This window comes from Globicephala melas, chromosome 10 (assembly GCF_963455315.2).
Source record: "Globicephala melas chromosome 10, mGloMel1.2, whole genome shotgun sequence".
Classification (NCBI taxonomy): Eukaryota; Metazoa; Chordata; class Mammalia; order Artiodactyla; family Delphinidae; genus Globicephala; species Globicephala melas.
Window position 1 is genome coordinate 98,759,468 of NC_083323.1, and position 13,007 is coordinate 98,772,474.

Consider the following 13,007-nt stretch of genomic DNA (forward strand, 5'->3'; position numbering starts at 1 on the left):
ATTTTCTTTTAAAATTTTTAAAATAGATACAGTGTTGTTCGGGCTATCTATTTCTTCTTGAGTGAGCTTTGATATTTAGTGTGATATTTCAAGGAATTTGTCCATCTCATCTAAATTGTCAAATTTATTGGCATAAAGTAGTTCATAATATTCCCTTATTATCCTTTTAAATGTCTGTAGAATTTGTAATGATGTCATCTTAAATTCCTTATACTATAATATGTATCTTCTCTCTTTATTGATCTTCTTAAAGGCCTAGCTTTTAGTTTTGTTGATTTTCTCCACTGTTTTTCTCTATGGTTTTATATTTCATTGATTTCTGTTCTGATTGTTATTATTTCTTCTCCTTACTTTGGGTTTAATTTACTCTTCTTTTTCTAGTTTCTAGAGGTAGAAGATGAGGCCATTGGCCTGAGACCTTTCTTCCTTTCTAATATATTTGTTTAGGGCTATAAATTTTTTCCTGAGCACTGCTTGAGCAATATCCTACAAACTTTGAAATATTATACTTCTATTTTCATTTAGTTCAAATTATTCTTAAATTCCATTTTCATTTCTCCTTTGAGCCGTGGGTTTCTAGAAGTATGTTACATAGTTTCCACATTTGGAGATTTTCCAGAGGTCTTTCTGTTATTGGTTCTAACATAATTCCATTGTGGTCAGAGTACCACAATGTATGTATGACTAAATCCTTTTAAATTTATTGGAACTTGTTTTGTGGACCAGAATATGGACTGTCTTGGTAAATGTTCCATGTGCACTTGAAAGTGTGTTCAGGATTTTTTGGGTGGATTGTTCTATAAATGTCAAGTAGGTCAAAATAGTTGACAGTTTTGTTCAAGTCTTCTGTATCCTTACTGATTTCTGTCTTCTTGTTTTATTAATTATTGATAGAGGGATAATGAAATCTGAATGTGATTGTGGATTTGTCTAGTTCTCCTTGAAGTTCTATCAGTTTTTGTTTCATGCATTTGCTTTTTGCACCTGTTGTTAGGTGCATATGTGTTTAGATTGTTTTATCCTATTGATGAATCGCCCTCTTTATCATTATGAAATGACTTTATCTCCATTAATATTCTTTGTTCTATAGAATCTACTTTGCCTGATATTAATATGCAGCTTTCCCTTGACTAGTGTTAACATGCTATATATTTTTTCAGTCTTTTACTTTTAACCTATTTGTGTCTTTTTTTTAATATAAATTTATTTATTTATTTATTTACTTTTGGCTGCGTTGGGTCTTCGTTGCTGCGCACAGGCTTTCTCTAGTTGCAGCGAGTGGGGGCTGCTCTTTGTTGTGGTTCACGGGCTTCTCATTGCAGTGGCTTCTCTTGTTGTAGAGCACGGGCTCTAGGTGCGCGGGCTTCAGTAGTTGTGGCTCGCGAGCTCTAGAGTGCAGGCTCAATAGTGTGGTGCACGGGCTTAGTTGCTCCTCAGCATGTGGGATCTTCTTGGACCAGGGCTGGAACCCGTGTCCCCTGCATAGGCAAGCGGATTCCTAACCACTGCGCCATCAGGGAAGTCCCCTATTTGGTCTTTATGCTAAAGTACATTTCTTTTAGGCAGCATATAGTTGGGTTGCCTCAGTTTAGGGTGTCTGCCAGGCTCCACCTGGGTTTCCCCTTCCTGTGCCATGAACTGAAAACTCTTTAGGCAATAATGGGGCATATTTCATTTGTTTCCCATCTCTCAGGAACAAAGCTTAGACTAGAGGGAGGCAAGTGTGGGCCCTTTGGGAGCAAAATTTAAAAAGCTAGTCACTCTCAGATACACAGCTTCGAGAGTGGAATCCTCTACTTGAACCTTAAGAAGACGTTCTCAAGAGTGGGAGTACAGGGTCAGGACCTGAGACTCAACGCCTCTTAATCTGATACTTTAGGGACCTCCCTCCACTCACCCTAGTCCCAGCCCTGCTGGTCACTATCCTTCATTGCCTGATATCCAGCGTCTGGAAAACCATTAAAATAATAATAATAATAAATAAATAAATATATATATATATATAATCTGGATTTTGGGTTATTTCAACTGGGAGGATAAATCCAGTCCCTGTTCTTCCATCTTTTCTGGAAACAGAAGTCTGGACTTACTCTTTATGAGATGAAAATCCCATACAAAGAGCTTCCTGACTGAAATACCAATGGTTTCAGGCATCCCTGCAAAGAATCTACGAAAGAGCTGTCTTCCTTCATTCAACAGGGAATCAATGAGCACTGACTTTACACCACCTTTGGGCTGATACCTGGGGTTAAAATCAAATAAGAGGAGGTGCCTCTCTCCTAGTGCTCATAGCCGACCTCTTTATAACTGTGAGATTGCCTCTTTCATGCCATGCATCGCCTGTGACATGGGCCAGGGAAGCTGGGAGCCAGAGAAAGTCAGACCTAGAACGGAGAGATCAGGTTTACTAACTCCCAAGCCCAGAATGGCTTTGGGGCTCGCTTAAGCTCACACGGCTGGTCAGTAGTAGTGGATTGCCATGCACTCTATTTTGAGGGCTATAGAGGAGGAACCCAACCCCAAAGACCTTCCTCCACTGCCGGTCACCATGACTGAAATCCACCATTAAAGGGCGAGGAAATGGGAAAATGTATATAGAGACCACGGTGTGGTGTCTGCCTCCAAGTAAACACTCCAGAAATGGAAGCTGATCTATCAGCGTCTGTGTTCTTGCCGTTGATTTAGATCGGGAGAAATTCTCTGGCCACCGCCTTTCAAGCTGGAAATGTCTGTTCTCCTTTCCCCCTTCTTCTCTGCTCTCTTTGATGGGCTGATCTGTTAATGATCAGGGCGCATTTCCCCTTGTTCCGAGCTTGTGCTGATGAAGAGAGAGACAGGCACTGGTGAGCGGTCCTCTGCTTCCCTCCCATCCCCTCTCATCCTTTTCCAGCCTTCCTCCATCCCTACCATGCCCACTCCTCTCTCTCATCTTCCACCTTCAGGTTCTGAAACGACTCGAAGAAATTGACAGATCTGGATGGCCACGCCCGACAGGAGAGTGGTCTCCAGACCCCGGGGACCTGGCTGGGGGCACCAGGGGAGCGGGGCCTGCCTGGGCTCCCTGGACGACCTGCCGCGTGAGGGGACCCAGGAGCTGGCACCGGCACAGCTGACCATGCTGAGGAAGGCACAGGAGTTCTTCCAGACCTGTGATGCCGAGGGCAAGGGCTTCATCACCAGGAGGGATATGCAGGTAAGAGGGTCCCGGGTTGCACCTGCCCACCTGGAATGCCACTTGGAATGCATGGGTCTCCCTTTCTTGGGCTGGGGCCTGCCCCACGGGAGGTGACGTCTTTATTTTTTTATAAATTTATTTATTTTTGGCTGTGTTGGGAATTCGTTTCTGTGTGAGGGCTTTCTCCAGTTGCGGAGAGCAGGGGCCACTCTTCATCGCGTTGCGTGGGCCTCTCACTGTCACAGCCTCTTCCGTTGCGGAGCACAGGCTCCAGACACACAGGCTCAGTAGTTGTGGCTCACGGGCTTAGTTGCTCCGCGGCATGTGGGATCTTCCCAGACGAGGGCTCGAACCCGTGTCCCCTGCATTGGCAGGCAGATTCTCAACCACTGCGCCACCCAGGAAGCCCTGAGGTGACGTCTTTAACAGAAAAGGTGCCGTCAACTCTGTCCTGGAAGGAGGCATCGGCCTAACCTCTCCTGGGAGGTAGATCTCCTGGGTTCTTTCTTTTTCTGGCCTTCACTTGGTGTCAGGCTCGGGAGCTATTTTCTCTGAGTCAGTAACTCCCCAGAATTGTGGAAAATGGTGGCAGCAATATAAGAAACTTAAGTGAGACACGGAGAAGAACCTTCTGGAACAAAGGTGGAAAGGCACTGACTTGTTACTTTACAACACAGCTCTGAGCTCTGCCCAAGCCACTCCCACAAGGTGCCATGACTCTCGATCAGCTCTGTCACGGTGTCACCGAACCAAACTTGGATCTGTTCGCCCATGCACAGTAAAGCCCATCTACTGACCCCAGACTGTGGTGAAAGAAGGGACAGTGCTTATTGCAGGCGCCAAACAAGGAGTCCGGGGCAGCTAGTGCTCAAAACACCCAAACTCCTTCAGACTTCCCTGGCGGTTCAGTGGTTAAGACTTCACCTTCCAATGCAGGGGGTGCAGGTTTGATCCCTGGTCAGGGAGCTAAGGTCCCACATGCCTCAGGGCCAAGAAACCAAAACATAAGGCAGAAGCAACATTGTGACAAATTCAATAAAGACTTCAAAACTGGTCCACAGTAAAAAAAAAAAACACCTGAACTCCTCAATGGTTTTCAGCAAATCATTTTTAAAGGCCAGGTGAGAGAGGGGAGTCCCGGGGTATGTGATCAGCTCGTGCACAGTTCTCTGGTTGGTGGTGGTCCCAGGGCGGTGTCACAGGGGTTCACACGATCAATCCTTAGGCTCCAGGAGGCCTGGGGGCTATGTGCTCGTGGTCATCAAGTAGCTAATGTCTTCCGTTTGGTGGTGGTTTTAGCATCTGGAAAACAACTCAGGAAATGTACATCAGATACTATTATCCAGGCCCTCCAGAGAGGAGCTAAAGCAGAGGGTATGGGGAAGCGTCTGTCCCGCGAAGGCCCCGTAAGGTCCTGCTTGGTTACAGCAGCGCTAGCAGCCACAGGCAGTGTGGAAACAGCAGAGCGTGACCTGTTCCCAAACAGCTTTACTTACCTACACTGAAGTGTACATTGTATGTCATTTTCATGTGTCACCAAACATTCTAATCCTTTTGATACTGTTTTCAACCATTTAAAAATGGAAAAGCGATTCTTAGCTCTCTGGCTGTGCAAAAACAGGCACTGGGTCCCATTTACAGGGCGGGGTGTGGTTTGCCCACCCCTGGTCTGGTGCCTTCCCAGTGTCTTCCTTAAGTCTCTCATGCTGCAGTCATGATTTCACCCCGAGAATAAAGGAAGCGCGGGCTGCACTGGAGCTCTGACAGCCTCTCTCCACACCGCCCTCCCATCACTCGTACGTCAGGGGCATTTTGGGGAGGGACACACAGCTGCACAAAGCGGGGGAAGACTCGCGATGGGCAGGTTTTCTTTTCTTTTTTTTTTTTTTGCGGTACGCGGGCCTCTCACTGCTGTGGCCTCTCCCGTCACGGAGCACAGGCTCCGGACGCGCAGGCTCAGCGGCCATGGCTCACGGGCCCAGCCGCTCCGCGGCATGTGGGATCTTCCTGGACCGGGGCACGAACCCGTGTCACCTGCCTCGGCAGGCGGACTCTCAACCACTGCGCCACCCGGGAAGCCCAGGTTTCCTTAAGGCTGGTTTTTCAGAGTACGCTGAAGTTGGGCCATGAAATGCAGACCCTCGTTCGTATCCGTCCCGCCTCCACTCGCTGTGTGAGCCTCGTGGCCCGGAGGCCTGTGACCTGGATGGAGCACCGCAGGCCTTTCTCCCACCAGCCCACGGGGTGGAATATTCTGGCTTCTCCCAGACTCTCCCCCGTCCAGTAGGTGCTTCAGGATTTGAGGGGAAAGACCTGGGAACAGTGGTACCTTAGCCCACAAGAGAGCCTGGGCCTCTCTGGTTTTCAGCAATTGACACCTGGTAAATTTCTGCCACTGATACTCATCCCCAAAGCCTCATCCCACCTAGAAGTCCAGCCTAGGTGTGTTTTGAGAAAACCTTAACAACCCCAGCCTGGGAATTCATAGTTGTCCTTCACAGGCCTGTGGCCATGGTGCTTGTAGGAGTGGTTTTAATGGCATGTTTCATTTGTGCTTCTCCTTCTAGAAAGAAAGAAAAGGGAATTCTCTTTTATTGAGGGTCAACCGTGGGTCACATGCACAGTGCAACTCAGCACTCTCACTGAATATACCCCCATTAACCTGCGCCAAAGCCCTCTCTTTAATGAAGGCCGGGATAAACCGTAAAGTGTCAATTGTTGAAGAAATCATTTGCGTTGGGCCCGGCATGAAGTCAGAAGCACCAGATCCCAGAGACGCCACAGCAGCCTTGCTCCCTCCGGCCTCACCCCTGGTCCAGACAGCAGGAAGAGGGCGGGGCCTCCCACCAGCCAGTCTGCTGGGTCCGTGGCATTCAGCTCTGCCGGCTGCGGTTTCCTGAACTTTCTGCGTGCCTGTGGACGGCGAAGCGTTTGAAAAGTTCAGCTCTTCTAGCTGAGAGAATGATATCACGAGAGAACAAAACTCGTCATCGAAGGGCCGCCTCTCTGCCGCTTTCACGGTCACGTCTGGAGGAGGATGGGCTGGAAGGAGATTTGGGACGAAAGTCACCCTCTTGTTGTCCACCCTGGGTTCCCCATGAGGTCCATGCGCCCTTGGTCCTCCTGGCAGGACTGAGGACACCTGCCTACTGCTGTCACCCCTGCGCGCACCACGGCAGCCGGCGGCTGGCCCCTGGGTCCTGGCCACCACCTCCTTTCTCACCCTTGGCTCCCAGCACAGCCCCTCGGGGCCTGGAGAAGAGCTCACAGCACGCACGCACACCCAGATCCAGATGCCGGGAAAGGCCTGTTAAGGCGGAGAGTGGCTGGGTCAGGGTGGGGAGCCTGGGCAGGAGGGGCCGGCGGGCGAGGGGAGCTGGCACAAAACTGCACACAGTTGCCATCCTTTGAGGGAGGGGGAGGGGCAAGGCTGCTCCCCTCGTGCCCCCATTCTTCTTTCTCCTGAGTAATGGAAGAACTCCACCTGCAGGGGGTGACAGGCTTCCAGCCATCCGAGAGGTGGGGAAACCCAGGCATCTGAGAGGTGATCGGAGAGCAGCAGCCGTGAGCAAACAGACACCCTGACAGAGCAGGACCACAGACGGAAAGGAGCAGGTCCCCCGGCCGAGGCCAGGATGCAAACCGCCCGGAGCTCGGGTTGCGCACGAGCAGGTCCTGCTACGGGACGTTGGATGGATGATACTGACCTGTGAGCGCAGAGTTTAGGCAGGAGTTGGAGGGTCTTCAGCTCCACCCATGGCCCCCCAGACCTCACTCCCTCCTCCACAATAAACCCCTCTGTGTGTCCCATGGAGATCATTCCAGGCAGAACTGGGGTGAAGATTGCTTTGCAGGGAGGGGTCCCCTAGAGAACACAGTCGTGAGCCGGAGGGTCCCTAGTGAGAGGCAGAGGGACACGGGAGGACCAGGCTGGAGAGGGCATGAAGGGACCCCTCCAGTTGGGAGAGGGAGATGGGGACAGGTCGGGCAGGAGATCTCTGAAGACACCAGCAGCCTCCTAAACCCTGTTCCTCTGATTTCTTAGAGGAGTGTAATGGTTATTACCAACGCCAAGTACCCACCCTGCAACACTGCCTGGAATTCCTGGATTAGCCAAACTGTGAAGAACCATCTAGGAGTTGGCCAGCCAGCCAAACCTGGCTCGCTCGCTGCTTCTGTGAGTGCCGTGTAATTGGAACGCAGCCGGGCTCTTTCCTTCTCATGCCATCCACGGCGGATTCCAAGTTGCAGCACGGACTTGGGAAGCTGTGACAAAGGGCTGCAAAGCCTCAAATATGCACGGCCTGGCCTTTACAGGGGCTGCTAGTTGACGCCTGATTTAGGCGAACAAAGAGACGCTTAAGGAATTCTGTGGTGCGTTGCCCTGAGTTTTAATCCTGAATCTGCCACTTACTAGCAGTGAGCATTTGTGTAAGTCTCTTAAGCCCTCTAAGCTGTAGCCCCTCATCTGTGAATTATTTATAACTAACTCCCAGCGTTAGAAGAGACTCAGGCGCGTGTGTACCCACAGAGCACTTAGCCCCGAGCTGGGACCTGGAAATCTCTCCGTAAGCGCTCACTGTGTGTGTGTGTGTGTGTGTGTGCGCGCGCCATTGGGGTGGGGGGACTTATACCCCGAGTCTTAACACAATTCCTAGTGTCCTCCACTCTGTGATGTTTCCAAATTGTGGTAAAATACACGTCACAGAATTCCCCATCTGAAGCATTTTTAAGTGACTATTTCAGTGCCTTTCAATACATTCACATTGTTGTGTAACCCTCAACAGAACTCTCCTTATTTTGCACAGTAGAAGCTCTGTCCCCATTAAACACTGACCATCCCCCAGGACCACCTCCTACTTTCTGTCTCTATGGATATAGCTCCTCTGGGGACCCCGTCTAAGTAGAATCATACAGTATCCGACCTTTGGTGACTGCCTTATTTCACTTAGCAAAATGTCTTCAAGATTCCACATGGTGGCACATGTCAGAATTTCCTCTCTTTTTAGGGCTGGATAAGATTCCGTTTTATCTATTTACCACATTTTGTTTATCCATTTGGCCGTCGATGGGCACTTGGGTGGTTCACACCCTTGGGTGGGGTTGCTGGGTCATATGGCAATTCTATTTTTAATATTTTGAGGGATCCCACACTGTTTCCGCAGCGGCTGCACTGTTGTACTGGGAGGTCAAGTGCAAGTCATCTGTCTGCCTCAGAGATCAAGAAGGGGCATTTCTGCTGGAGAGGGTCCCTTCTGTTCGTCTCTAGTTGGTGCTGCTCTTGTTTGTGTCCAGTCTACATGAGCGAGGCCAGTTTGGCTTCTTAGAGGACATTTGGCCATGTCTAGGGACATTCTTGGTTGGAATGACTGGAGAGGGAGATGCTACGGGCGTCTACTAAGTGATGTCCGGAGATGCTGCTAAATGTCCCGTAAAGCACAGGACAGCTCCTCCCCCACCTCCCTCTCCAGCAAAGAATTCATCCCGAGATGTCAATAGCACGGAGGTTGAGACTCCCGTCTGCACCCAGCCGTCAGCCTGAACCAAGCACATCAAGGCACCAGGCAGAATCAAGGGAGATCCCGCCTCTGGACCTCACAGTCCCATCCTGAAGATGTCTGGTGCTTCTGGGCTCTACCGCAGGGAAGAGAGTGGTTGGTGCTGGGAGAAGGGTCTGAACAGGAGGCTTTGGGAGCCTGGAAAGAGGGAGAGATTAATCTGGCTGTAAAGGTGGATCTCCTGGTTTTCTCTTTAATGAGCATTTCCCTTAGATGCATTTGCAGCTGTGCAACCCTTGGCTTTCAGCTGCACGAGGCATGTTGCGGGCTGGTGACCAGGAAGGTAGAGGGTCCAGCTGGGCTGTAGCGGGAGACAGCGTTTTCCCCGGCTCTGGGAGCCTGCGCCCTCAGCATGGCTCCTGCAGGATTGTTTCCTGTTCCACGCCCCAGTTTCTAAGACCTCGCCGAGCATCCCTGGGTGGGGGATGGGACTGGTCAGGATCTAGTGGATGGGGTCTAGACCAGTGCTCCGTGGACAGGAGCTCAGGACCGCCTGCTGTCACTCGTAGTCACTCGTTTATTGATGCACTTGTTCAACAAGTATCTAAACACCACCTGGCTGTCGCATTGGGCTAGACCCTGGGGCCATGGCAGTGGACAAAGTGAGCGGGGTCCCTCTTCCCAGGGCTTCCAGGCCACTGAAGGAGCAGACGTGCGTTCACTAATCGCATCCATCAGTACGTACAGTGCAAAGTGAGGTGAGACTTACGAACGAAAGAAATGTGTTTGGGGCGCGTCTGGATCGCTGGGGGGCTGCAGAGCCTTCCTGAGGAAGTGATGCAGGAATTCAGAGCTCAGAGGAAGCAGGAATTTAGAGTGAACAGGAAGGCGGTGGAGGGAGGCCACGGGTGGAGGGAGCGTGGAATCGTGAAGAGCCACTGGTTGGGCCGTGGACAGAGTGAGGAGGGCGAGCCTGCCTTCTCCCCGACTCCCTCCCCCCCACCTGCTCTTCCAGGCGGGAGTGGGAGACAGGATCCACCCGCGAAGCAGGATTCTGGAAGGCTGGCATGGGTGGTGCTGGCCGGGCTGACTTTTGGTGGCAGGGGTGGGATAGCAATGAGAGAAAGGAATTAAGGATGCATGGACGCACGGAGAGCCCTTAGCTGACAGCGAAGCCCCGAAGGGGAAACTGCTTCTTTATCCCAGCCTGGCCTCCACTGTGACTTTAGGGAAATCTCAGAGCTTCACGGGTCATCAGCACCATGGAATGAATCGTCGCGTCCCTCTCCACCTGGCTTGGCTCCTTTAGTTAAAAATGTAGACAGCGCTAGGTACCCAGGGGACAAGAGCAGAATAAGTTGGTTTTACAGGGCTCTGCAGGCCCAGAAGAAAGATAAATAAGGGGTAATTATGGTTATGAAGACTAAAGGATTTTTCGGGTAGGGCCAATAAAGAGAGGGTGAGGCATCAGGCATGTGCAGTTTGCAGAGAAGGCTGGAGAAGCCCTCGGTACTACTTTGGCAGGACGTGAAGAGGGAGGATGACTTGGAGAATGTCATACTGCCCTCCCCAGCTTCAGTGACAGCAAGAGGAGGAAGCTGGTTTGAGACAGAGACAAGGAATGGGATTAGAGCATGGGAAGGACTTGGGGTCAGAAGTGTTGTTGGGTTCAGGGATGGCGCCTGAGGCGGGGTGTGACCTAGCTTTTCCTGGGTGATGCTAACAAGAGTACGGGTGCCCACGTGTGGGTATTTTGGGCAAGAAGCAAGTTGAGGGGCCCACTGACTCTGCAGTTCCTTTCAGCCCCCTTCTGGGTCCAGCACAGAGTGAGAGACCACATTTTAGAGATCACATTCAGGCAGAGGGTAGGGAGGGGGGCAGGATTATCCCAAGGAAAGGACTGGAATCTTGGGTTTTCACCCTGCCTCCAATGTGATGCCTTTAGCGTCAGATGGAGCTAATGAACTTCCTGCTTGCGAACTTGACTCCATCCTCGCCCTGCATTCTCTGCCTTTGGCTTTGACACAGCTGGTTTATGGATTGTTGACAAGACAGAGATTCTGCTGTTCGCTCAGCAGACGCACTTCTGGAATCCTTGCACACACTCTCACTTACCTTCCTTTTTAAAAACCTCATTCTTATGTAATTCAGTGACTCTAAAGGGCTCCCACATCATCCTGTCTCCCCACGTTGTAATGCATCATCGTCTCTCTTAATGCAAGTACCTGCCAAATTAATCGTTATGGCTTCTCAGCTAGAAGGGTGCCTGAGGGTCAAACCGAGTGTCTCGCAAGTTACGTTATGGGCTTTCACACCTGCCAGCTCTTTCTGACTGTTCAGATGGGCGTGTACCTTCCTTCCTGTGGCCCCGTGGTCCTTGTCTTCAGCTGTCAGTCACTTCCACGGTGGCAATTTTGTGCAGTCGTCCCTCGGGGAGCTGGGAGGATGGGGGAGGGTCAGCTGGGCTGTAATGAACTCCCTTGGGGAGTCTTCATTGGGAGGATTTGATTATTAGGGTAGAAGAGGGTACTTGCTTCAACGATGCAGATTAACGTTGGCCCGGGGCCGCCGGTGCATCAGGCAGAGGCCAGAGGGAAGCAGCCACAGCTCAGCCACTTTGCTCCTCAGCCATCAGTGTCTGCCCTTCTCTCCCTGCGTGGTCTGGGGCAGCCCAGCACTCAGGTCCAGTGACCTCACACCCCATCTTGGCCAGCTCGCTTTTACAACACAAATACTCTTTTTTTTTCAAGTTTTTTTTTTTTTTTTTTTTGATGTGGACCTTTTTTAAAGTCTTTATTGAATTTGTTACAATATTGCTTCTCTTTTACGTTTTGGTCTTTTTTGGCCGCGAGGCATGTGGGATCTTAGCTCCCCAACCAGGGATCGAACCCACACCCCCTGCATTGGAAGGCGAAGTCTTAACCACGGAACCGCCCGGGAAGTCCCACACAAATACTGTCATCCATACCTTAAGGCAGTGGCAGTTCATGTCTTTTCAGGAAGTAGTTGAGAGCCAGCAGGGAGTAGGAGTGGGGGGCAGGCTGCTATGATGGGTGCGTGTCACCCAGTGGCCTTGTCCAGCTCCCCTTCAGAGCTAAAGGACCATAGTGTGTGTCCACAGAAACTGCAGCCCTGGGACATGAGTGGCCTCCATCAGGGAAGGCTTCTGAGAGTGTGACCCACACCTGCATGGCAACAGGGGGACAGAGGGAGGGACTTGGGCAGAGCAGGTGAAACCAGAGTGAAACCTGGCTGTGCCGTTCACTCACTGAGTGACCTTGGTGGGGACCTTCTGCTCCCCCCTTTCTTTCTCTACCTCCCTCATACGTTTTACTGAATGCCTTCCCTGTGCCGGGTACTGTGCAATATTCTTTACATTCATTATCCCATCATCCCACTGGACCGCACCGTGTCATGCAGGTATTATCCTAAACGGGATTCAGTCCCATGAAGTTCTGGTCCTTTACGGCTGTGAGCAGTGCCAGTTTTGAAATCAGACCTGGATTTGATCCCGGCCGTGTCACTTAATGGCATGGACAGGTCATTTAACATCATGCTTCATCTGTAAAAGGGGGATAGTAATGCCCACTTCAAAGAATTGTCGTGAGAATTAAATGCAAACATATATGTAATAAATTATATATAAATATAGTAATAAATGTACACATATTTACTTATCAATCATCCCGCAAGTTGCCTACCACGTGAGTAGGCAACCAAGAGATGGTGGATGTCCTGATATTCAGAGGAGGAGAAGGGTGGTGAGGTTTCAGAGTCTGGCTTCTGGCTTTTGTCGGTGGGGCGGAAGGCGCTGCCCCCCTCGGCAGCCGTCCGTGATGAGCGGTGTTAACCAGCCCGGTCTGGATCGTTTTCAGAGGCTGCATGAGGAGCTGCCCCTCAGCCTGGAGGACCTGGAGGATGTGTTTGATGCCCTGGATGCTGACGGCAATGGCTTTCTGACCCCAGCGGAGTTCACCACTGGATTTAGTAAGTTCTGGTGGACGCTGGGGCCCCAGGGTATGGGTTGGCCTAAAGCCATATAAGGGGCATCCCTGCCCCACCAGCTCCGAGGGTCCATGAAGCACAGGCTTTCCTGCCTCCTGAAGGTTCCAGGCTGCGGGTCACTTGCTCTCTTTTCATGGTCCACCTCCGCTGCTCACACCACTGCCCCCTCGGTGCCCACCGCGCTGTCACTGCCAGGTCCTCTCCTACTGGAAAGTGGCGAGGAATGAGCGGAGAAGCTCTTGCGGGAAGGTCAGCTTAAGAGGGGGCTGAGACGGGATTTCCAACCTGTCCGTTTCTGCCGAGAAAGCAGTGGACAAGAGTGGGAGGCT

At 51.1% G+C, this 13,007-nt stretch overlaps 1 protein-coding gene across 1 annotated transcript in view; it reads left to right on the top strand.

The window, feature by feature from the left end:
• Window positions 1-13,007, top strand: part of CRACR2A (calcium release activated channel regulator 2A) — a 103,947-nt gene that overhangs the window by 29,047 nt on the left and 61,893 nt on the right. Inside the window, exons 2-3 of the mRNA XM_030834684.3 lie at window positions 2,943-3,193; window positions 12,549-12,660. Of these exons, the coding sequence (XP_030690544.1) occupies window positions 2,978-3,193; window positions 12,549-12,660 (328 nt within the window). The 5' untranslated portion in view covers window positions 2,943-2,977. The remainder of the gene's footprint in view (window positions 1-2,942; window positions 3,194-12,548; window positions 12,661-13,007) is intronic.